Below are 22,165 nucleotides of genomic sequence, written 5' to 3' on the forward strand. Positions count from 1 at the left end.
ACCACTTCATCTAGAATCATTCGTCCATGTATTATGTGGTGCATGCAACCAAACACGAGGAGAGGAGAGGAGAGGAGAGGAGAGGAGAGGAGGCGATGGTGTGCTAGCTACCAAAACGCACCGCAAAGAAAGAAAGTGGTTGAGGACATGACACACGCACACATCGGTCGAGCAGCCCGAGAGGGTCAACCACACACACACTCTCAAAGGCGGCTGCGGCTCCGTCTCCTCCAATGGCGGCGATCACCGCGCCGCCGCCCCCTCCTCCCGCCTCCACCTCCTGCCGCCTCCCCCGCCGCGGGTCCCTCACCCGCATCGCCGCCTCCTCCTCTTCCCCATCCTCCCGCTTCCGCCCCTCTTCCTCCCGCCGCACATCCTCTTCCACCTCCTTCTCCGGGGCCGGCAGCAGCGGCGGCGGGGGTGAGATCCTCCACGTCCCGCCACCTCCCCCACCCGCCAAGCCCCCCGGGGCGCCCGTCTACGTCACTCTCCCCGCCGACGCCGTCGGCCCGGGGGGCCGCGTGGCGCGCCGCCGCGCCATGGGGGCCTCGCTTGCAGCGCTGGCGGCCGCCGGGGTTGCGGGCGTCGCCGTCGAGCTCTGGTGGGGCGTCGTCGAGCGCCAGGGCCCCGGGGAGTACGACTGGGCCGGCTACCTCGACCTCGCCGCCATGGCCCGACACCACGGCCTCCGCGTGCGCGCCATCCTCGCCTTCCACCAGTGCGGCGCTGGCCCGCACGACCCGCTCTGGTGCGTCTCCCTCCCCAACTTCGCCCACAGCTCCAGAAGAGGCCCCTCTTTTCCCTATTCCTCACTTCCTTTGTTAGGTTTTAGTTGAACATTTCTGCTGACAAATGTAAAATTCAAATCTATATGGGTTGAGGGGGTGCATGTTGAAGCTCACTTGAAACAATTGCAGTGAGAACCCTGCATTTCTACCCCACTACGAATTACGTGAGAAGTGATGAATGTGAATTGCTTATGCTATGCAAGTAGAGTATTCTCTCAGGTAGAAACTCATTCTAAGCGGCATAATGGGGTGCATTGTAGCATTCTATTGCAACTTATTCTTGATTTTGAATTCTCAGTCATCCTGTTACGTCTGCGCTTAAGCCTGTTTATACTGTTAGACAAGCTTGTAGCCTGAATTGAATGCTTTGAGATAACATTGTGTTGAATAGCTATGGAAATTGACATGATTCTAGTAATATTTTGTGTTTCTCCTTTTCTACACATGACAAGCATTTTTTTTTGTTGCACTATGATGCACAAAAATTTTAGTAAAAAAGCACCCTCAGTCACTGATGCAGATAACTTGCGTCATTATGGTTCATTGTTTTATTAACCCCATCCATATTTAGTGATGACACTGTCTTGCTAAGCATGGAATGCAATATGCTGATAGTTCTCTAATTGCATCTAGAAAAAAAAAACATCCACAGTAGACCCATTCACACCCAATAATGGAGCCACAATTATGGTCCAAGAAAATACAAGCCAATATTTATTATTGTAGTCGCTACAGAAGAGGTTTTACCTAGGCTGGTTCTACGCAGAGATACGAAATGATCATATTCACTATCAAGACCAAGTAGAGGAATCTAATAGATACTAGAGATACGGAGAGTCTGGTACATTTTTTCTGTTTAGGCTCAACTCATTAGGGGCTACTGCAATATGATTGCATGGGAACTAGTTATATGTGGTTGCAATAGCCTATGATGCTTCGGTTGTAGTTTTGTGAATCATCGATGTAATAGTTAAAAGGCCAACATGAATTTTTCCATGACTTACCTGAGCCTGAGCATATAATCAATGGAATGCCCCAGAACATCGTCTTTTGATATCGGATGTGCTAGCACTAACTATTTCCCACGATGTGCTAGCACCAATTCTTTTCCAAAAGTATCATTGGTATGGCAGCTACAATCAACTTCAAACATTGATGCAAGTTGTGGCTAATATGACGTCATGTGGCTCTAGCAAGTAATGTGGAGCCACATGACATTATATTAGCCATTTGTGAAATAAACCCGTTCTGCTTTTGCCATTCAGTAACTGCTTTCCTTTCTTGTTTTCCAAGTTGTGCCTTTTTCAGTCAAGCTGTTCACGCTTTTTATTGCTGTGGTGCAAAGTTTAATTCACTAGGTGTTGCATTGATACACACAAAAAGTATATCTTCTTTGTGATTAATGGTTAGAATTTCCTTCCTTCCAGGATTCCTTTACCACAATGGGTGCTTGAGGAGATGGATAAGGTTCCAGACTTGTCATATACCAATAGATACCAGCAGAGAAACAAAGAATACATCTCATTGGGGTGTGATAGTCTTCCTGTTCTGAAAGGAAGATCACCTATGCAGGCTTACTCAGACTTCATGAGAAGCTTCCGCAATACTTTCGAAGATTACCTTGGGGCCATAGTAACAGTTTGTATTCTCCTTGGTAGTTAAGCACACAAGATTTATTGTAAACCAAAAGGATGTATCTGTCTTACAGCTGTTGTCTTTCAGGAAGTTCAAGTTGGAATGGGCCCAGGAGGTGAGCTTAGGTATCCGTCATGCCCAACTGAGAAGCTAAATCAGCCAGGCAGTTCATCTGAACTTGGGGAATTTCAATGTTATGACAAGGTACATTGCGAAATGAGGTTCTTACTATTAAATCACTTCAAAATGGAATATTGGTGGTGGGGTGGGGTCATATTGGATGATCAATTTCAAGGTTGTTTAGCCTACTCGGGTAATTGGATTATGCAATGTGTCTGGTTGTTTGTGACTTCAACTTAGTAAGTAATATAGGTTAGCTCCCTATCGTTTGAGCTCATACAAGTGGTCTGTATGTAAGGAGATTGCATTTGTAGAAATGATGTGTGCGTTATGTTCTACTTTGTCGTTTGAGTCATGCATAACGAGGGCAACTCTGCATTTGGTGAAATGATTGAAAGAAACACATATTTCAGAACCATGCATCTGACGCCATATTTCCGCTAGAAGATTGAATTATTAATATATGTGTTCTGTTGACAGTTTATGCAAGCATCATTGAGTGCTCATGCACAGATTCTTGGGATCCAAGAGTGGGGGAGTGGTGGTTCAACTGGCACAGATGGCTCACAGCCGAACCTTGAAGAAACAAGTTTTTTTCACGCTGATGGAGGATATTGGGATACACCTTATGGTCGCTTTTTCCTCGAGTGGTATTCAGGAATGCTTGTCCTCCATGGAGAAAGGTTATGCATGATAGCTGATGCTATCTTCTCTGGTACTGGCGTGACCATCTCAGGAAAGGTTGCTGGCATACATTGGCACTATTATACTTGTGCACACCCATCTGAACTGACAGCTGGCTACTATAATACCCTACTAAGAGATGGTTACCTTCCTATTGCTCGAATGTTTGCCAAGTACAAAGCTGCATTGTGTTGCGGTTGTTTTGACCTGAGGGACACGGAAAGAACAAATCCTGAGAGCAGTCCAGAAGGGACTCTTCGGCAGCTTGTAGGTGCTGCTAAAATGTGCAATCTTCCCCTTAATGGTGAAAATTCTGTGACAAGGCTGGATGATGCATCACTGAACCAAGTGATAAGAAGCTCACGGCTCTATTCAGGTCGGAGTTCAGGAACATCCTTTTCCTTCAACTATGTTAGGATGAACAAAAGCTTATTTGAGTTCCACAATTGGAGTCGGTTTACGAAGTTTGTTAGGCAGATGTCAGATGCCAGAACCTTTCTAGCAAGACTAGATGTCAGGAGAGGGCAGCAATACCTGTCTTCAATGTCAGTTGTTTGGGTAGTTAGTAGGGCATGTGCATATACATGAAAGTTGTCAAAAGCAATTGGAAATCATGTACATGTAATTTTCAACCATAAATGATTTGACAACATGGAAAGGAGAAGATCCGCTCGGCATATGGCTCACTTTTAGTTGCCAGAAGGGCAGGCAGGGATATGCTATATTAGTTTCATGCATATGCCATTGGTCGACCAAATGGTCCAAATCTTGTATTTATTTGTTGCAAAACTGATGGTTGGTGTAGCTGTTGTGAACAATCTTGAATCTTGAAAACATAATGTCTCTGTTACTATAGCATGCTGAAAACAGGGCCCTGTAGCCGCCATAGGAACCATTGGAGCCCTATTCCATTTCCCTTTCCAATATGATTCTTTTTATACTATATTATAGCATGCCTAAGTGAATACTGTGTAGCAGTAGTATGATTTGTGTTGTTATTGCTGATATTCACTAGTTAACAGCAAGGTGTTCAGAAAGTCAGAGTTATGAAATTTATGAACTTTAGACCAACAATTATTATTGGGCTCGATTGGAGATTTTTGAACATGCCTTAATGGATTTATCTAGTTTTTATTTGGAAGAAGTCCATTTTTATCATTGAATTATCGCCCAAGTCTGATTTGGTCGTCAAACTCGAAAAATAGAATCTTTGACCATTAAAGTATAAAAAGATGGTTTTGCCTACATATGTATTTTCTAAAAATAATAAAAATCTAGTTTAATCTTGAGAAAGCCATAACTATTTCATTTTATCAGCAGAATATAAAACCAGTACCCTTTTTTTAAAAAATAATCTATCTATTGATGCTCTATTTTGGAGTTTTAGATCTTATATGTTCCTGTTGCTAGTGTTTTATTGCTCGTAGTTCCATCTGTGTTCCTGATGGTGCGGTTTGCAGTGATAATAAGGTTGTATATGCTTTAGCTTCCCTATGCGTTAGGTGAGCTGATGATTCAAACTTGTTTCCTGTTCGTGTGGGTGCTGCTGGATGGAGCATATGCTGTTATCGTGCTACTCTCCTGCAGCAATACCTGGTCCTCTGGATAAACACTTGTCCTAAAGCTAGTCTTAAAAATCGATAACAAATTTACAATTAGTTCTTCATGGCAAATTCCATTTGAAAGGTAAAGCTAGAGGCAAGTATTCAGTTTGATATCAACTCAAAATCAGCATGGATCAACTTTATGAGCTAGGAAGAATTGACATGAATAAATGTAATTACAACATAGACTAGCAAACTACAGAAATAATCTAACCTTCAAAAGGATTTGCCACCTTGAACATAAGGGGTCTCTTATGGGAAAACAAGGTGCCTCCCTTGACCTTATGCACAATTACAACAATTCTGGTTTATGAACTTAACAACAGAATTTCCAGTACCAAGGGCTTAATATGTACATGGTTTGACTAGAAGTGCATTCTGCACAATTACATATATTCTTGGGGGCAAAAAAAAAAACAATGATACATCATTTACCAAACACAATGAAGCAGCTAATGCTATCTAGTGACAAAACTAGATTAACAACAGGTGAAACTGAACTCATGGTACAAGAACTTTTTCGTACCCATTGAACAAAGCAAAAGGCTGGCATGCATATCAACCAGAGCTTCCACAAGAACTACCGAAGTGTGCTGTAATATCGCTAACTAACAGCCTGATGACATGGTTGCCCGAATTTCGTGAGATCTCCATGCACTCTTCCAAGTCTGCATTGCATGCCAGCTTCACCCATTCATGGTCATCGTCGAGATACTTGATATCAAACGTGCCAACATCCATCCTTAGCCTCTTTGCTACTTCATCTTTCAATACAGTTACACTGCCTGAGCATGGGAACCGGAATCTTACAATGTCTTCCTTAAAACTTGCCTTTATTGTTACAGTCCCTGAATGCTTCATTGACACCAAATTACTGGGAGGGGCCAAAAATGGTTGGTCTGCTGCTGGAGTGAAGAGATTCTTCAAGTCTTTGGAGCTACCAGAATCCTCAATCAGCATCCTGGAAAGTGGTAACTGTGGTTCTTGAAAAGGCTCTTTGTGAAACTCTTCAGGATTAAGTTGAGGTTCTGCGAATGTAGAAGCAATTGGCTTACAAACAAATGTCCGGTTTGCTGGACTACCCTGGCATGACCCCTCTGATGTACGTGAATTTATGCTGCCTTCTCCAGATGAACTTCTCGAGTGAGAAGCTTTGTCCGCCTCAAGCTGAGCATCGTTGTTATTGCCTATAAATCCTTGTTGGGCCATGTGTATACCAAAATGGCCATCATTTTCAAGTGATCTTTGCAATGAAGAATCTCTGTCACCATCAACAGCGAGATTCGAAGGTTCTGCAACTTTACTCTGAGTTACTTTCTCTACATTGTGAGAATCCGATGAAGGACCAACCGGAATAGGAAGAGGACCTGTGATAGATGTGAGATTAAATGCAGCATCTGAGCCTTGAACAGACTCGATTACCTGCTTTAATTTCGAGAGAGACCGGTTGACCTTATTGATTTTTCTAGATGGCCAACGAGAAATCCCATGCTGCCGGCAGATGCGCTTCATGGTTGTAGGACAAACTGCCAGATACAAAAAAGGAAGTTAGCTCCCACAGTTTACATTGTTATCATCATTGAAAAGAAAATTCAATGTTTTGCCACCTCTGCCCCCGCTTCAGGTTCTAAATGGCAATCGATGGAAAAGGAAGTAGATGGTAAGGAGAGTTTATAACAGAAGCGCACAATAGATACACAAAGCAAAATGAAGCTTCACTGCAAAACACACAGCCATGCATAGGAAGGTGTAATACAGTACTATAGCTAGCAAATCTGATAGACAACTGCCAGCATCAAGTAAATATAGGGACACCGATAATTATTTTGCTAGGTTGTTTCTGCATACATGACATGACATGACAACAAATTTATCCAAGCAATATGGCTATGTGAACAGAAGATCCAGTTTGAGACTCTGAGTCTCAAAGGAAATAAAGTTTAACCAAGTTATTATCCTTCTCTCAACTAGTATTTTATGTTGATTCCATGTTATAAGAAGATTTTCTATGCAACCATGATGGATCAACAGTAAACGGTAGAGAATCACCAGTTCCCCTAATCAACCCTTCCTGTTACAAAATGCAAATGCCTCAGTTCAGACTCTGTCTGCTATGATTCTAAAGTTTAATAAAAGATGTTACTTATCCAACAATCTCCCTGGCTTCCCAACAAGCTAACACCATGAACTTAAATCACACCAAAATCTCTGAAGCTGTCAGCTCTAACAAAACTCGCTTATTTGTGAAGAAAAATAAATAATACAGAAGATGAATGCAACGTAAAAGCCAATAATAGCACAAACCAGACTATCATTTGAAAAAATTAACAAAACTGCAAATGAGTGGGATACTAAAAGTTAGCAATAGGTCAGGAAGAGTAGGACACTAAAAAAGGAGCACAGTGAATTTGAATATTAGAGGCATACCGCCAAGGCTTTTGGCTGCATTTTTCAAGCTTCCAGAAAAATATTGCTGAAGGACCTCTAAACTGATAGTTTTTTCAGCTTTCCCACGTCTCCTTTCAGTGGGTTTGTTGGTTTTATGAAGCACCGAAGAATCAGAAGCACCGCTGCCATTTGGTCTGCTAGCAGAAGTGCCATTGTCTTGAGAGTAGTCATCAGCCAACAAATGTCCCTCTGGCATATCTGAAACTTTCTTGTTCCCATTATCAAACTTCTGGTCTCCTCCATGTGTATCACCTTCAGGCGATCCATTAAGGGAACCATCAGAGTTATCAAATTGCGCATCTGTCTTGAGTTCTTCATTCTCGATTTTTAGCACATTGCTAAGTTGAAGGGAAACCCAACTCGAGTCTGCGTCACCAACTACCTTTAGACTACGAAGACACTGCTTCATCAGAGTAAATATAGACTCCAACAAGGCATTTTGCTCATCTTCGTCGATACAATCGGGTGGCAGGAAGAACTCTAATATGTAGTCATCATGTCCAGTATAGGAACTTTGCAAGCATATTGCAAGGCAGCCAGCTAATCCAAACATCCGAGCATAGTGTACAAGGGGATACTTTATCTTGCAGAACTTCCTGATATCTTTTGAAAAGCAAGGTTTCCGTGTGATAAACGCATTTCCAGAAACCCCTTGCCCCCTCTGTAGGTGATGCTCTACACAGGCATCTCTAAATCCCCACATATGAGCATCAATAACATGAAATGCCACATCACTAGTTGACATGCAGACCTCCCCCATGCAACTTCCGTCAAAACTTAAGCAACTCTTTTTCAAACCACCACCATGAGCCAATACACTTCGATACTTGCAAGGAACCCATGTTTGTGCTAAAGGAAGCTTGTGCTCTTCACATACTACAGTCAAGATCTCGAGTATTTCCACCAGAGCAGTCTGACGGCCTTCATTGCATATCTGAGTAAGGAAGAAGATGAACGAAAACATAAACCACCACATAGTATGAACAGGAGAACTTCTCATCCATATTGTAATGATTGAAGGCTCACCTGGACATTTGGATGGTCCAATATTTCCGTGCTTTTAAGATTTACTGCCTGCAGCAATATCACCAAAATGTAAGGTGATAATTCAACAAAATACAGGCTACAGGTGGTTGCTATAGTTGATGTGTAAGGTTACTAACATCAACCTTAAGCACTTTTAGTTGTCACCGGAATGCGTATGTGATACTAGAATAACATACGGCAACGAATGAGAAAAGGGACCAACCTCAAGTGCTTTGCAGACTTTATCAACCTCACAGGCATAGTTTATCTTCTTTGATGTCATTATAAGTTCAACAACAGCAATACATGACTGAGCAGAAGGATCGAAAACAGGCAGGGCAACTGTACCATGAACATTGTAACTGATCGCGTGGTTTAGCCGTGGATACTCGGTACTGCTGTAATACTGCACGTTTGGTGTCCACTCGGGCACCTTTAGCTTGTAGACACGACCAGGTAGCCCCAGCTCTCCGACGTTTCCACCATCTACTGAAAACATGTACATCATGGATACAGCCCTGTACTGAATTAGCCCGATGCTCTGGTGGTCAAGCACGAAAGGCTGTCCTGAAGTAGTAAGAACATAGCGGTCTCCGTTCTTAACTGGTGCCCAGACTTGAACCAACAGATGTTGATCAGTGGATTCCTTGAAGTACCTGAGAGCTTGCGTAAGCCTCTCCTTGAACAAGCTAGAGTTATCTGTGCCATCTCCGTCCAGAGATAGGTGAAACTGCCATTTGGGATTGATTTGTTCAACCCTCTTACTTGTAGTGTCAGAATTCCCTGAACAACAGAAGCAGAATTGTAAGTGGAGAAAGGCTAAGATCGCAGCCTATAAGAATTAATAAAGGGATGCCACTGTGACCAAATGAAGCACAAGTTCTGCTCATGCTTGTCTGTTTGGTCCGAGACCTGCTAGCGCTCATGTGAACAGTTAAATCCCTGTTTATATATATGGGCAGACCAAATTTTCTACAGACACTAATAGGAAATGGCGTGGCCGGTCTAAACTTTCAACAAAGAGAAGCAAATCAATGCTTGAACGCACAATACAGAGTCTAGAGCTAATGAAATGTAGTGGCAATGAAGATGGCCTAGTTTATTCGGCACATAAGTAAAGTTGATCTCATTGTCACAACTTAACTATAATATAATGAGACAAGCAAGGCATTATCCAACTGCTTCCACTTTGAATACAATCTAGCATACAGTCCGTGGCGTCATAACCCACCGATAAATCTAGTAAATACAGCACGAGGTAGCTTTAGAGACAGCACACAAGCACTAGGAGACAGAACAAAGTAGTCCATGCATTATAGTGTAAAGTAGTAAATGACTCAGGCAACAATAGGAAGGATCTCTTCTCCTTTCTTTGTTTCTGTATGGGCAGTAAATATAATCAAGTACACCTTGCACCTCCTAGTGGAATCCAATTTGCCATCAACAAATCTTGGCAATGATTAGCGTTAAAAACGAAGCATGACCCCACCAGGTGGGAAAGGAAGGCATGTTTTATTTTAGTCTTAGCTGCACTAAGTAAACAAATTGCAAACTAGGAGATGCGGCTAACTTTAGGACATTTTATCCATATTCTTGCAAACAGGAAGCACAAAGATTCTGTTTGATCTAGAACTGATCAGGCAAATCCTATGAATATGAGGCGAGGCCAATAAGCATGGCACGGATGAAGGGAGTCCCCTAGCTAGAGTTGTCTGTAACAATAAAAAAGGGCAGCAGGAGGAGGAGGAGGAGGCCAAAGTCAAACAATAAAGCTGGGAACTTGATAAGGCTAGTGGCGTATTGGTGACAAGAACAAGAGCAAGATTCCAGCTTTCCGCGAATCCAATCGACGCAGGCCCAAGCTAAGCAAAGATGATGGAGCGGAGCACAAAATCTGGCATGGGACGGAGGGGGGGAATCTCCAGCCCTTTTTTTTTGTCTAATAATAATAGTTGCTGCGAAATCGTACGATCCAACCAGGAAGAAACAGTAGAACTCACCGGAGCGGGCCCTTTGGACCTCCTCGACGACGGCTGCTGCGACGGCGGCCTCGGGCGCTTGTGGGGCTTCGAGCGGGAGCAGGTGTCGGTCCTCGAAGAGCCAGAGCGGGGAGGGCGGTGTGAGCCAGGAGGAGGAGTTGGCCGGCAGGGGAGGCAGCGGCGGGGAGGCGGAGACGGAGGAGAAGAGGAGGGAGGTGGTGAGGGAGTCGAAGGGCCAGGCGTCGGCGGGGACGGAGCAGGCGTCCCCGGGGCCGGAGGTGGGGGGGTCGAGGTCCATGTGCTGGTGCCTGGTGGTGGTGGCGGCGAGCAGGAGGAGGACCTGAAAACTAGCGGCGACGGCGACGGCGGAAGAGGAGAAGGCGACGACGAGCCGGAGCCGGGACCGGGAGTAGTGGATGGAGGAGGCACGGTGCCATGTGGGGGAGGGGGATCAAATGTGGCTGCGGGGGTGGAGGGAGAAGTGGTGCGTGTGCTGCCGCGCCCCGGAGTGGTGGACCGGAATAAGATAATGGAATTCCTTCCACAAGTGGGCTGCCAATCTGCCAAGCCAAATGCAAAACCAACACATCTCACGAGCACAGACCCTGTGTATGAATGCTGCCAGGAATCACATCTACATCCACCAGAGTATTATTGCTCTGGGGCTCCCGGAATCTACCTTGCCCTCTATTATGAGTTACGGTTTGGATTTATGAAATTCTTTCTCACTCCAAGTGAGAACATAGGAACAATGACATGATGCCGGTTCTTGCCATTTTCATTTAGATATGTAGCATATTTATCGGCGAGATAAGTAGTAAATACAAGTGGTTCTAAAAGAAAGAGCATAAACATAGCGGAAAGTGCATGCTATGCTTGCTGAGCTATGAATCCACGAGAAGTTGGTTTGTCTAAAGAGAAAAAACATAAAAGTTGCCTGACGAAGGGAAAACTTCTTGGTTCATAGCACCCAGATAATTGAACAACTTTGTCGCGTATCGGTTATAGCACAGATTATTATCCAAGTGGCTACCATGCCATCGGATACTTTTGGTCGATCAGTCGGCCAGGACTATGGAGGTAAAATAATGGTGGGCATGTCCGGTGCACTCCAACACGGCCATAGCAATAATCGGCGGGCCCACCACAGGTCCACAGGCACAGCAGGGAGGGAGAGAGCCGTGGAAGGCGCTGCACCACGTGTTGATCATATCGAGCAGGGAGATGGGATGGATGGACGGGGTCGCTGTTGACGCACCGGGCTCCGGCTACCGCGTCCCACTCCGGCGGCCGCGTCGCAGCGGCTCGGCTAGCCCCCTCCAATCCCGGACGGGCGGAGCAGCTACCGTAATATTCTATCGCCGACCAGCTGCCTGGTGGTGATGGCGACGGGTGTCCACTTGGCCGTGGATCTGATCGGCCAATGGCAGTGCGCATCGGCATCTTCTTCTTCCACCGCCGTCCGGCCGCTAGCTGCATCTCCCTCCGCCAGATTCCGATTCAGATGGCAACGCCCGGCACCGGCAGCTAGCCTACTACTATGCCTATCTCTTGTACAGTGGTATGTAGGAATCGGAATAGGATACGGTCCATCATATCTGAAGCCGGCCGGCCGGCCAGCTTCGCCATCGTCCGACTGCAGGCTACCATCATCGGATCCGATGAAGTTAAGCTGCAGATCGATGAACTAACAGTGCATATGTATGAATGTATGTGATGTGGTGTGACGATGGAGAGGCATATAGAATTATACAAGTGGGTGGGTCGAGATGGATGAATGTACGGAACGAACGGCTCTTGGGAGTATCCATCGGATCCGATGAATCTAGTAATTGGGTGCCGACTGACTATATACTATATATATCGATCTCAGTAGTGTAATGTAATAATCTGAGTGATGACCCGGCTAGCTTCCCTGCCGTATCGATCCGTACTGTCGTCTCAGATGAAATGGTCATTATTCATAATCCACGAGCTCCCTGCACATCTATCGATCCATTATTTGCTTCCACCTGCGATCGAGCATGGCATTCGTGTACGCGTTGCTGGATGGCATGGGATCGACAAACAAAATCCTTGGCGACAGGTACCTGATATACGCTCATGACATTGACACTTCATATATACACAAGCTAGGCGCTGGTAGGATAGGAATAGGATGCATGACTAGTCTTGTTCATCTTCTTCTAGCAGCTTCCTAATTCGATTCATCCATCTTCACCAGGTCCGCGTCGTCCACCTCAGACTGCAGACAGCTCCATCAGCTCGCTATGAATGATCGAATTGAATGGGCATATTCCATCGCTGTCAAGAGAGCAGCAGCTAGCTAGCTGCTACGCCAACTTGCCCAGCACCAAATAATGGTATTGGTACGGTAGTATAGTGGATGCTGGAGGGGAAAGAAGAATGTGCCTGCGAAGGAAAGGCCACGACATGGCTCCTGTTTGATCCTTTGGCTAAAATTTAGATGTCCAGCTAAAACTCAGCTAAACTTTAGCCAAATAAACTTTAGCCAAAGTCAAAAGGAACTTTAGCCGTTAGCTGACTAAGAGTAGCTAAAACCAGCTAAAAGTGAGCAAAGTCCAAAGTACCCCTAAGAGTTCCAAAAAATACCCACTGCCATGCACCTGATCCCCTCTTCCCGCAACCCTTCCAAGTGCCGCCGCCCCTCGCCATCACCGCTGCATCGGCGCCGGCGCCCCTCCCCATCGCCGCAGCCGCCGAGGCTGGCCGTGGTGCCGGTGGCAGCCGCGGCCTCCCCCGCCGTAGTTCGTCAGCCGCCGCCGTTGCACAGGGCGTCAGGTGGGGGAGGAACCGAGCCGCCGGCGGAGCTGTTGCTCGCCGCCACCTCCGCCCCGACCCAGCGATGAGCGTGTTGATGGGCGTGGTGCCGGTGGCAGCCGCGGCCTCCCTCGCTGCCCGTTGAGCCCCTCACGCGCCACGACCTCCCCCCATCGCAGTTCGTCGGCCGCCACCACTGCACAGGGCGTCGTGTGGGGGAGGAGTCGAGCTACCGGCGGAGACACTGCTTGCCGCCGCCTCCGCCCGGTCCCGCGACGAGCACGTTGATGGGCGTGGCGCGGTGATGGGGACGACGCGGTGGCGATGGTGGCGTGGATGGCCTACAGCTTGGCATCGATGGCAGGTCTAGTGGCGCCCTGGTGGAGCCCCTCCCTCACCGTCCGCACTGCTCTGACCCTATCACCGAGCCCCTGCTGCGCCGCCGGGTAGAGGGGTTGGAGACAACGGCGTCGCGGGCTGCAGGGGAGAAGGAGGTCGCGGATGGGGCACAGCCGCCGTCGATACACGGGCGTCGGGTGGGGAGGAGCTGAGCCCATGCAATGAGGCGTGGAGCAGGAGAAGGATAAGAGAAGTTTGATGGGATGTAGAAGAGATGGGTAGGATTGAGAAATACCTCATTTGACCGGTGGATCCAAACACACCCAGCTAATTTTAGCCAGCTATTACTTTAGCTAGTTAAATTTTAGTTCTGAATTTTAGCAGGCTAAATTTTAGTTGGTGTGGATCCAAATAGGATCATATTCCAGAACCGCGTGCCAAACAAAGATAGAATCGCATCGCCCGCGTCCACATATACAAATACAGCGCAACGAACATCAACAACAAATATATATGTGCACGACATACATCCAACATCAGCCTCTCCTCAACATCAATACATACTGCTCCCTTTGTCTAGAAATACGAGGCATTTTGATTTATCCTAACCAAGTTTATTTATAGAAAAGAGCAATGATTTTCATAATTTACTGATTTGATGTGTTAGATGTTGATATCGTTCTCTATAAATATGGCCAAACTTGTAATTTGATTTAGGATCACCAAAATACCTTATATATTTCAGGATAAAAGGAGCTAGAGACACATAGGTGGCGTTTGGTTCACTTTGCTTATTTTTAGCACGTGTCGCATTAAATGTTTAGATACTAATTAGGAGTATTAAACGTAGACTATTTACAAAACCCATTACATAAGTGGAGGCTAAACGGCGAGATGAATCTATTAAGCCTAATTAATCCATCATTAGCAAATGTTTACTAATTAGGCTTAATAGATTTGTCTCGCCGTTTAGCCTCCACTACTTATGTAATGGGTTTTGTAAATAGTTTACGTTTAATACTCCTAATTAGTATCTAAACATTCGATGTGATGGGTGCTAAAAATAAGCAAATGTAACCAAACGGGCCATAGTCATCGCCATATTATTAATTTATGTATGATACAGCAGGCAGCATTTATTTATATATATTATTAGCAAAACCGACAGCGACATGTATGTTGTATACTCCCTCCGTCCCACACAAAGACCGTTTGTTTAGAAAATTTTAAACAAGATAGTAGCAATGTTAAAAGTTCAAAATACCTCTAATAACTCTTCTTAATCGGATGGATTACCGAGTATAATTAATTATGCATACACGCTTGTAGTAATTGTCGGACCTATTAGCTCTCCTTATTTAGTGAGTCTGGCTCGGGTATTGATGGTGGGAGTAAATAATCGATTCGTTAACTGAGCCAGAAGGTATTATGAGGATATTTATTGGATGGTCTAAAAGTTACATGAACACTCTTTGTGGGATAAATTTTGAAGGCTAAATGAATAATATTTGTGGGATGGAAGAAGTATCTGTGGACATCGACAGGGACGACGACTACTATTGTTCGTTCGTCAACTTAATACTAGCTCTCGTTCGTCAACTTAATAGATTAGTATTAATTTGCTTCCACGGAGAGGGACAGTAGGGTCTATGAATTAATTACTCACGCCCTCGTCGATCATCTTCTTTAATTTCCCCTACTTGCACATTGGCTCATCGGGACATGGAATCGCGGCTGCATATGTGTTGTTCAGTTCAGTTTCCTGCTAGCCCCAGTTCAAACTAAAGCTCCATGCTAGCTGGGCTTTCTTAATTCTGGGATGCTGGACTGCCGTGCTCTGTCCTGGACACGGTACCGTCGTCTGTATACATAACTCATATTACTAGCTTCCCTCTTAGTTTTCTAACAGTTGACCGAATTGACATGTATATGCCTGAAATAATATATTGCCAATCCAATTAATTTGTCTCCAACTTCTTCCTTCCCCGGCCCAGGATAAAAACAAATGCAAGCACCCGGCTAGACATACTCCTCTCTTAAGATAAGAAGACATTATGCTCCTTCTCTAGCTTCGCGCAAGGCGTATGATGTTTAATTTTTTTCCACAGAAGCTTAAGTAGGAGATAAGATTGTACCGGTACAAGTAAACCGGACATCTTAGTTTCCTTGTGTGCAAACCTAAAAATAAAGGACCATCCAACTACACTACTTAGGTCCTGTTTGGATCCAGGGGCTACTCTGATAATCCAAATAGTGGGGTTAAAAGTGGGCTAAAAATTAGCCAACCTCCCCACTAAAGGGGTGTTTGGCTTCAGGGGCTAAAGTTTAGTCCTGTCACATCGGATGTTTATATACTAATTAGGAATATTAAACATAGTCTAATTACAAAACTAATTACACAGACGGAGTCTAATTCATGAGACGAATCTATTAAACCTAATTAGTCCATGATTTGATAATGTGGTGCTACAATAACCATTTGCTAATGATGGATTAATTAGGCTTAATAGATTCATCTCGCGAATTAGCCTAGGGGTTCTGCAATTAGTTTTATAATTAGTTCATGTTTAGTCCCCCTAATTAGCATTCGAACATTCGATGTGACAGAGCTAAACTTTAACCCCTGGTATCCAAACACCCCCTAAACTTTAGTTCATTAGCCCTTCAAACCCAGCTAATGGGAGCTAATTTTATACACGAAGGCAAAAGACTAAAAATACCCTCCCGCTAAAATCTTACCATGTTTTCTCCTCCACCCCTAAGAATAGAATGGACTTTTACCAATAAATGGACTAAAAATTAGCTCTAGCTCCAAATAAGATGGACTAATTTTAGCCAACTAAAATTTAAACGCCCAAACTTTAATTTTTAGTCCATCCAAAAGGTTTGCCCTTGAGCATTTGGTCATATATATAGAGAGAGAGACGAGAGGAGTTCCTTATGCAACTTGATAAGATCTATACAATGTTCTCTCCTCGAGTTTTTTTTATAAAAAAACTAAGTCTCCTCCTCGATCTTATAGAATACACATATGATGGCAGGAAACTAGAGCTGGTAGCTCGAATCTTCAATTCTCCACATGATGGCAGGCTGCACCATATCATTGCATTGCATTGGTTGGTTGGGTGTGTGTGTGTGTTTGATTCGCATATATGAAACATACATTTAATATATATCTGATGAAGCAGCTAGCGGACTAGTACAACACGGAATGCATACTATAAACACGTCTAAAGTTTAGTTTTAGTCCATCCAAAAGATTTCCTGGTCAAATCTACTATGTGAGCATTTGGTCATATATCTCCTCCTCGATCTTATAGAATACACATATGATGGCAGGAAACTAGAGCTGCTACCTCGAATATTCAATTCTCCACATGATGGCAGGATGCACCATATAGGATGATGCTTGTTTTCGAAACGCTGAGGGAGTCAAAGCTTGCTAACTTGTCTGTCTGTCCTTGAAAACGTACTGGCTGGTGACCACGACACAACGCATAAATTAATTATTCCGGGAATTTCTTTTTAATTTCAGCCACAGCAGCAATGCACAGCAACAGGATGATTCCAAGGGACCTAAATAAAACCAAAAGGTGAACATCAATCCATTTGCTGCACACACAAAAGAAGACAAAAGAAAGGCACGAGTGGGTAAAACTGAGGGGAGCAGCCTGCTGATTGGTCTCAACCACTCAACCAAAAAAAAAAAAGAATGCTTCTTGCTTGTAAGTTGCTGATAAATCCTTTGCATCTTGATGCATGTCGTCTAGTAGCACCTAATACGATTGATTGTACATGTGGTGCAGGATGACAAGATTCATGCATGCTCACACAGCAGCTTTTGTAAAAGGCCCAAGAGAAGCTATTCTGTTTGGTGGTTTCGATGTTTCTTTCTGTGTTTTTTTTTTGGATAGAGAGGCCCAAGAGCAGCAGGCCCGAAACAAGCCCGTAGATCTACCTACACATCAAGAAGTCCATTTTGGGGGGTTCTGCTGTGTATCGCTGGACTTCCTTTATTAGTTGAGTCGAAATCAGGTTGGGATCGGTTCCTTTAACACAAGACAATATGTGGTGTATACAAGTCTAATCACAGTCACACGCAAAAGGGAAAGATGCAGTAGTGGACTGAAAACTAGTAGCAAGTGGTCATGGATTAACAGTTGGACACTGGTACTGTTAGAGTTGGACCATGCAGCATGCTCATATTAATCTTTCCAAGCCTCCTCCACCCAGTCATTACAATGTGAGAGGTAAATGATGGCCATCAAGCATCTTGATGATCAGATGAAGAAATTTGCTTTCTTTCAGACGCGACAAGAAAGCCACCGGCTAATTTACATCTTCTGATCACGACAGATAAGATGTACTCCCAGTGTCCATAGGGCAAGAGCTTAGTAGGAGCCCGTCAGTGTTTGATGTATATTGTTGCTCCCATCCCGTCTCACCAACAGGAGGAACTCAATAATATGAACCAGACGGACCAGCATAGCATAGATAAGTCTAAAGAGGGAATGCAATGATTAGTTAGATCTCTAGTGACATGGACCCTAGTGTGTATTTCCATCTTTGGCTTCAAGATAAGAATTGACGGTAACCCCTCAATTCTGAAACTGAAAATGGGAAACCTCTTCTGAACATTGTGTTTAGTTCCTGATGGCTATACTTGAGCAATGCAATGCAACCATGAGCGCCTGAGCAGCATTCACCACGTGCTTGAGTTGTATAAATACAAGAAGAATTAAGCGCAAAAGAAAAAGGAAAGGACACGATCACAACCTTTTGCCAAAGCAAGAGATCATAAATATCAGACGGTTGAAGATTCAATTAACAGCAAACTTCTTTGTTTTCCACATTCCAACAATCAATACTCATCCAAGTAACTGTACAATGACTCGTCGTTCCTCCACCGGCGCCTTGTGAGCAACGATTTGAGGAAACCCCTGCCTTTGCTTGAGCTTTTCTCCTGCTCCTTGTGGTGGTCCCAGTCGGTATGTAACTGCATTGAAGTTTGTCTCTGCACAGAATGTCACATTACCAAAAAAAATGCTTTCTGTGATCAAACACAACGGAAATCCAATGATATTATTCTAGTAATCTACCAGTAGTATTGTCCCAAACTGACATGAATAAGTCAGAGCTGTGCTCAGGACATACCAAATGCTTTGAGTTCGCAGGTGGTCTTCTTGCGACCGTAGAGGACCGTGCCAGAGGATTAGAATTTGGTATTGGCGAGCCTGCTCTTGTATCTGCATAGTAAATGTGATAATTGCCCATTAACCTCCTTATGCAAGCTCCACATTCAAAGATACGCTGAATCAGACATAGGACAATATACCTTTTGTATTTGAGTTCATGATTCGAGGAGATGGAGATTTAGCCCGTGTTTTTCGAGAAGGTGACAAGGACCGGGATCGGTGATATGCGTCGTTAGGTGTAGGAGATGGTGAACGAGCACGCCTGCAGCAGAACATGCATTATTTAAAAAAAAAAAGGGCTGCAGTGTATCTTTATGGATACTGAACAGTGAACAGTGACTTTGACCCAAAAAATTAAAGGAAAAAGTCCAAATTACTACCTTCAAGTATAGCGAAAGTCCATATAACCCCCTAAACTATGTTTTGGTTCAATTTACCCCCTAAATTATGCTATTTGGTTCAACTTACCCCATAATGCGATTTGTCATTTTTGTTTTTTCATACACAAGTTGAATTTTAATTTGAGACTTTGCAAGGTGACAGCGGACATCATAATCTATATTAAAAAATATTTTATGAATTTTCCATCATTAGTTTTTATATAATTTGTATCTCAACGATAAATTTTATCATTAAATATTCTACCCTATCAAAATAGTGATGAAAAATTTATGATATATTTTTTTAACATATCTTATGTTGTCTGCTATCATCTTGCAAAATTTGAACTTAAAATTTCACTTGTGCATGGAGAAACAAAAAAGACAAATTATGTTAAGGGGTAAATTGAACCAAATGGTATAGTTTTGGGGGTGAACTGAACCGAGAAATACTTTAGGGGGTCATCCAGACTTTATTTATACTTGAGGGGAGTAATTTGGACTTTTCCAAAATTAAACATGCAACGGAGGGATCTGAGAGTTCCTATTTGTTTACCTCATTGTAGTCTGCCGACAACCGGGAGTAGAAATAGCTGGAACAAGCAGTTGAAAATTAACAACACAGTAACAATTTCAAAGATTTACAGATCAGAAGTTCAATGAACTTACAAGATTGAGACTTGTGCATTTTGCGACTTGCATATTGTCTGTTATATCGTGGAGGTTCCGAAACTGGATGAATGGAAGATTCCAGTAGATCCACGCCTATAAAACATAGCTACAATAATCTATACATCCAAAGAAGATTGTTGTTTAATGCAGTAGTAATAGAATGGAGCGTGAAATTGCCTGGTAATATGTAACGCCTGTGGTACTTTGGCGCCTTGATGAGAAGAGCTTGTTGAGATCTTCCTTCCTGGTCAATTGTCTGTTGGCAAATTCGTACCCTCTGCAATCATGAGAAACAGCAATGGCCTGAAGGCTACAGATAGACAAATGTAACAGTCTGATATAGCAGCAAACTTGCAAAACATAGTAAACAAAATATTACTAAAAGAAATTTTCTACAGTAGGCATTATACCTGTTCAACTGAAGATACTAGAAATTCTGTTTCGTTAACCTCATCAGCCTTTTCACTGACAAGATTATCCACCTTGTATGAGACAAAACCCAGATGGTCCACTGTGCTAACAAGGGCCTCAACTGTGTAATCTTTCAAACTCGTCATCACCCTACAGAAGAAGATTAGTGCGAACAGTACAAGATGAGATGTGTTACATGTTTATTGAAGCAACAGGAGACTAGACAAACAAGGAAACAAAGATCCAGAAAAAGATCATACGTAGATTTGTGCGAGTTGTTTCGGTAAAATACTTCAAAATATTCTGCCGCTGAGTATAGTTGTGACCGCAGATTCCTCAGGTCCTACAAATAAAGCATAATTTATTTCACTGAAGCAGAGAAAGCATAGAAGATAGTAATAAGAAATGCCAGATCAGCACATAGTGAGGACACATTAATAATTAACTAAGACATAGCCATGTGGGGTTTCGTTGTGGACAAGGATCCTAATTTCTTTAACCCAAGCAGAGACAAATTTGACAATAGATGGCAGCAGCACGTTAAGCATTGGCATTAACAGAGCAATAAAATTGGTAACGCTCAATTGAACAACAGGTTTAAACTTTAAATGAGCAGACAGCCCTTGCATATATGGGCAAAGCAAAGCAGTACAAAGCAAACAGATTGGATGCTGCTTTCTTAGCAAGAGCCTCTGTGCTGGGTCAGCGCCACAGTGCCGTTTATGCAGACAAGTGCATTTTGAAAATCCAAATGGGATGGTGCTTTTGCTTAATAAGGGGAAAGTAGGGGGAGGAAAGGTGCGGCCATTATAGAGCTGCAAAGGCAGTGACTATACATGGTTCCCTCACTTTTTGTTGGAAGGAAGGAAGTAAGGATATTTCAAGGTTAGAGATCGGTAAATGGTTGATTGAGGTAGAAATGTGCGAGTAAATACTACTACTCCAGTAAGTATTCAAGATCACTATTACTGTAACAGGTATGGGCATGGACTAGACATCCTACTCCTACAGTGTGTAATAGTAGACCTAAGCTAACTAGGGACAAAATCTTGTGATTGACAATATTGACATGGACAGGAAAGCGCACAGCAAAATGTTACACGGCATCGCATTTTGTTTTGCGGGAACGCAGGCAGAAATCAAGGAATGAGGCCCTTGGACAAAAACATTGCCTAGATAGATCCATAGGAACAAGAAGGGAGAAGTTTTGCGCAGATGGGAAGAGCATAGCGCATACCTTGAGGGTGTCTGAGAAGAGGAGGCCTTCCTGCAAGGACATGTCGTCGGTGATGGAGGCGGCGTCATAGATGTGGGAGGAGACGGATGACGGCGACATTGCGACCGCCTCCATGGGCGAAGCGGCGCCTCCCTCCCCTGTTGCCAAGACTCCTCCTCCTCCCAAGGGCACCAAAACCCCTCCCCTTGTTGGGCAACCAAAACCCCCAAGAAAGCAGGGAGCTTTTTGAAGCTCCAATCGAATCCGCTCCTCCAGTGGACGGCGGTGGTGGTGGGGTGGCTCACCTATAATATGGGGGGGCAACACAAACGCTAACAGGGAGGGAGGGGGCTGAACAACCACCTCTACTCTCTCTACTTGCGCTGTTGGTGTCGCCAAGATCTGGTTTGGGTCCCGGAGGCTTGGAAGCTTGCAGGTTCGCTAGCGATTGGTGGAGCAAGGATGGGCCATGGCCGGGGACGGAATGCGACGGGCGTGGGGAAGAAGAGGATAAGAGGCGGAGGGACAGGACAGGATTAAAAGGGGCAATTTGTTGCCTGCTAATTTCTCTTTGTGTTTGTGCGGAAGGGGAGGGGAGCAGACGGGAGCAGCGAGTTGGAGCATTCATTCACCGTTGGACTGCTGCCTGCAATGAAGGCCAACCGGACGGCAGGGGTCACGTGAGACGCATATTGTTGGTGGCACAAAGAAGGAAGCTTTTCTTTGACAACGGTCGGTCGGTGGTGGTTGTGTGCCACACCATCTGCATGCTCAGCTGGGCCGTCCGTCCCACCGGCCCTGCCTGGTTTGGTATCTCGTCGGGACGGGCCGCCGGAGCCAACAGACCAACCCTAACAGAAAGCCCAATCCTGCCTCTTCTGCCGGCG

The 22,165-nt window shown here is 44.3% G+C and overlaps 3 protein-coding genes across 3 annotated transcripts; 1 reads left to right on the forward strand and 2 right to left on the reverse strand.

Annotated features, from left to right (window-relative positions):
* The first annotated feature begins 139 nt into the window (after positions 1–139).
* Positions 140–4,085, forward strand: LOC117856901 (beta-amylase 3, chloroplastic). Its single transcript, XM_034739336.2, has 4 exons — positions 140–748; positions 2,216–2,426; positions 2,511–2,627; positions 3,024–4,085. The coding sequence occupies exons 1-4, from the start codon at positions 234–236 to the stop codon at positions 3,813–3,815; spliced, it is 1,635 nt and encodes a 544-aa protein (XP_034595227.1). The 5' UTR covers positions 140–233; the 3' UTR covers positions 3,816–4,085.
* A 956-nt stretch (positions 4,086–5,041) lies between these two features.
* Positions 5,042–10,780, reverse strand: LOC117856900 (protein NLP3). The gene is made up of 5 exons (XM_034739335.2): positions 10,306–10,780; positions 8,529–9,088; positions 8,306–8,353; positions 7,259–8,213; positions 5,042–6,357 (listed from the first exon to the last, which is right to left on the reverse strand). The coding sequence occupies exons 1-5, from the start codon at positions 10,580–10,582 to the stop codon at positions 5,390–5,392; spliced, it is 2,808 nt and encodes a 935-aa protein (XP_034595226.1). The 5' UTR covers positions 10,583–10,780; the 3' UTR covers positions 5,042–5,389.
* Positions 10,781–18,181: 7,401 nt separating this feature from the next.
* Positions 18,182–21,718, reverse strand: LOC117857493 (probable protein ABIL3). The gene is made up of 9 exons (XM_034740179.2): positions 21,300–21,718; positions 20,323–20,405; positions 20,062–20,212; positions 19,829–19,928; positions 19,649–19,744; positions 19,536–19,572; positions 18,740–18,861; positions 18,559–18,650; positions 18,182–18,418 (listed from the first exon to the last, which is right to left on the reverse strand). The coding sequence occupies exons 1-9, from the start codon at positions 21,411–21,413 to the stop codon at positions 18,266–18,268; spliced, it is 948 nt and encodes a 315-aa protein (XP_034596070.1). The 5' UTR covers positions 21,414–21,718; the 3' UTR covers positions 18,182–18,265.
* Positions 21,719–22,165: the final 447 nt, after the last annotated feature.

This window comes from Setaria viridis, chromosome 5, assembly GCF_005286985.2.
Source record: "Setaria viridis chromosome 5, Setaria_viridis_v4.0, whole genome shotgun sequence".
NCBI lineage: Eukaryota > Viridiplantae > Streptophyta > Magnoliopsida > Poales > Poaceae > Setaria > Setaria viridis.

What these genes read in the sequence shown, in the direction of transcription:
- LOC117856900 (XM_034739335.2), bottom strand. Translation starts at nt 10,582, where the DNA reads ATGGACCTCGACCCCCCCACCTCCGGCCCCGGGGACGCCTGCTCCGTC. An exon ending in GGTCCAAAGGGCCCGCTCCG is followed by an intron (nt 9,089 to 10,305) that starts GTGAGTTCTACT and finishes TCTGTTGTTCAG; the next exon opens with GGAATTCTGACACTACAAGT. An exon ending in TGCAGCCAAAAGCCTTGGCG is followed by an intron (nt 6,358 to 7,258) that starts GTATGCCTCTAA and finishes TGTATCTGGCAG; the next exon opens with TTTGTCCTACAACCATGAAG.
- LOC117856901 (XM_034739336.2), top strand. Translation starts at nt 234, where the DNA reads ATGGCGGCGATCACCGCGCCGCCGCCCCCTCCTCCCGCCTCCACCTCC. An exon ending in ACCTTGGGGCCATAGTAACA is followed by an intron (nt 2,427 to 2,510) that starts GTTTGTATTCTC and finishes GTTGTCTTTCAG; the next exon opens with GAAGTTCAAGTTGGAATGGG. An exon ending in AATTTCAATGTTATGACAAG is followed by an intron (nt 2,628 to 3,023) that starts GTACATTGCGAA and finishes TTCTGTTGACAG; the next exon opens with TTTATGCAAGCATCATTGAG.
- LOC117857493 (XM_034740179.2), bottom strand. Translation starts at nt 21,413, where the DNA reads ATGGAGGCGGTCGCAATGTCGCCGTCATCCGTCTCCTCCCACATCTAT. An exon ending in TAGTATCTTCAGTTGAACAG is followed by an intron (nt 19,929 to 20,061) that starts GTATAATGCCTA and finishes TCATGATTGCAG; the next exon opens with AGGGTACGAATTTGCCAACA. An exon ending in CTGCGAACTCAAAGCATTTG is followed by an intron (nt 18,419 to 18,558) that starts GTATGTCCTGAG and finishes CATTCTGTGCAG; the next exon opens with AGACAAACTTCAATGCAGTT.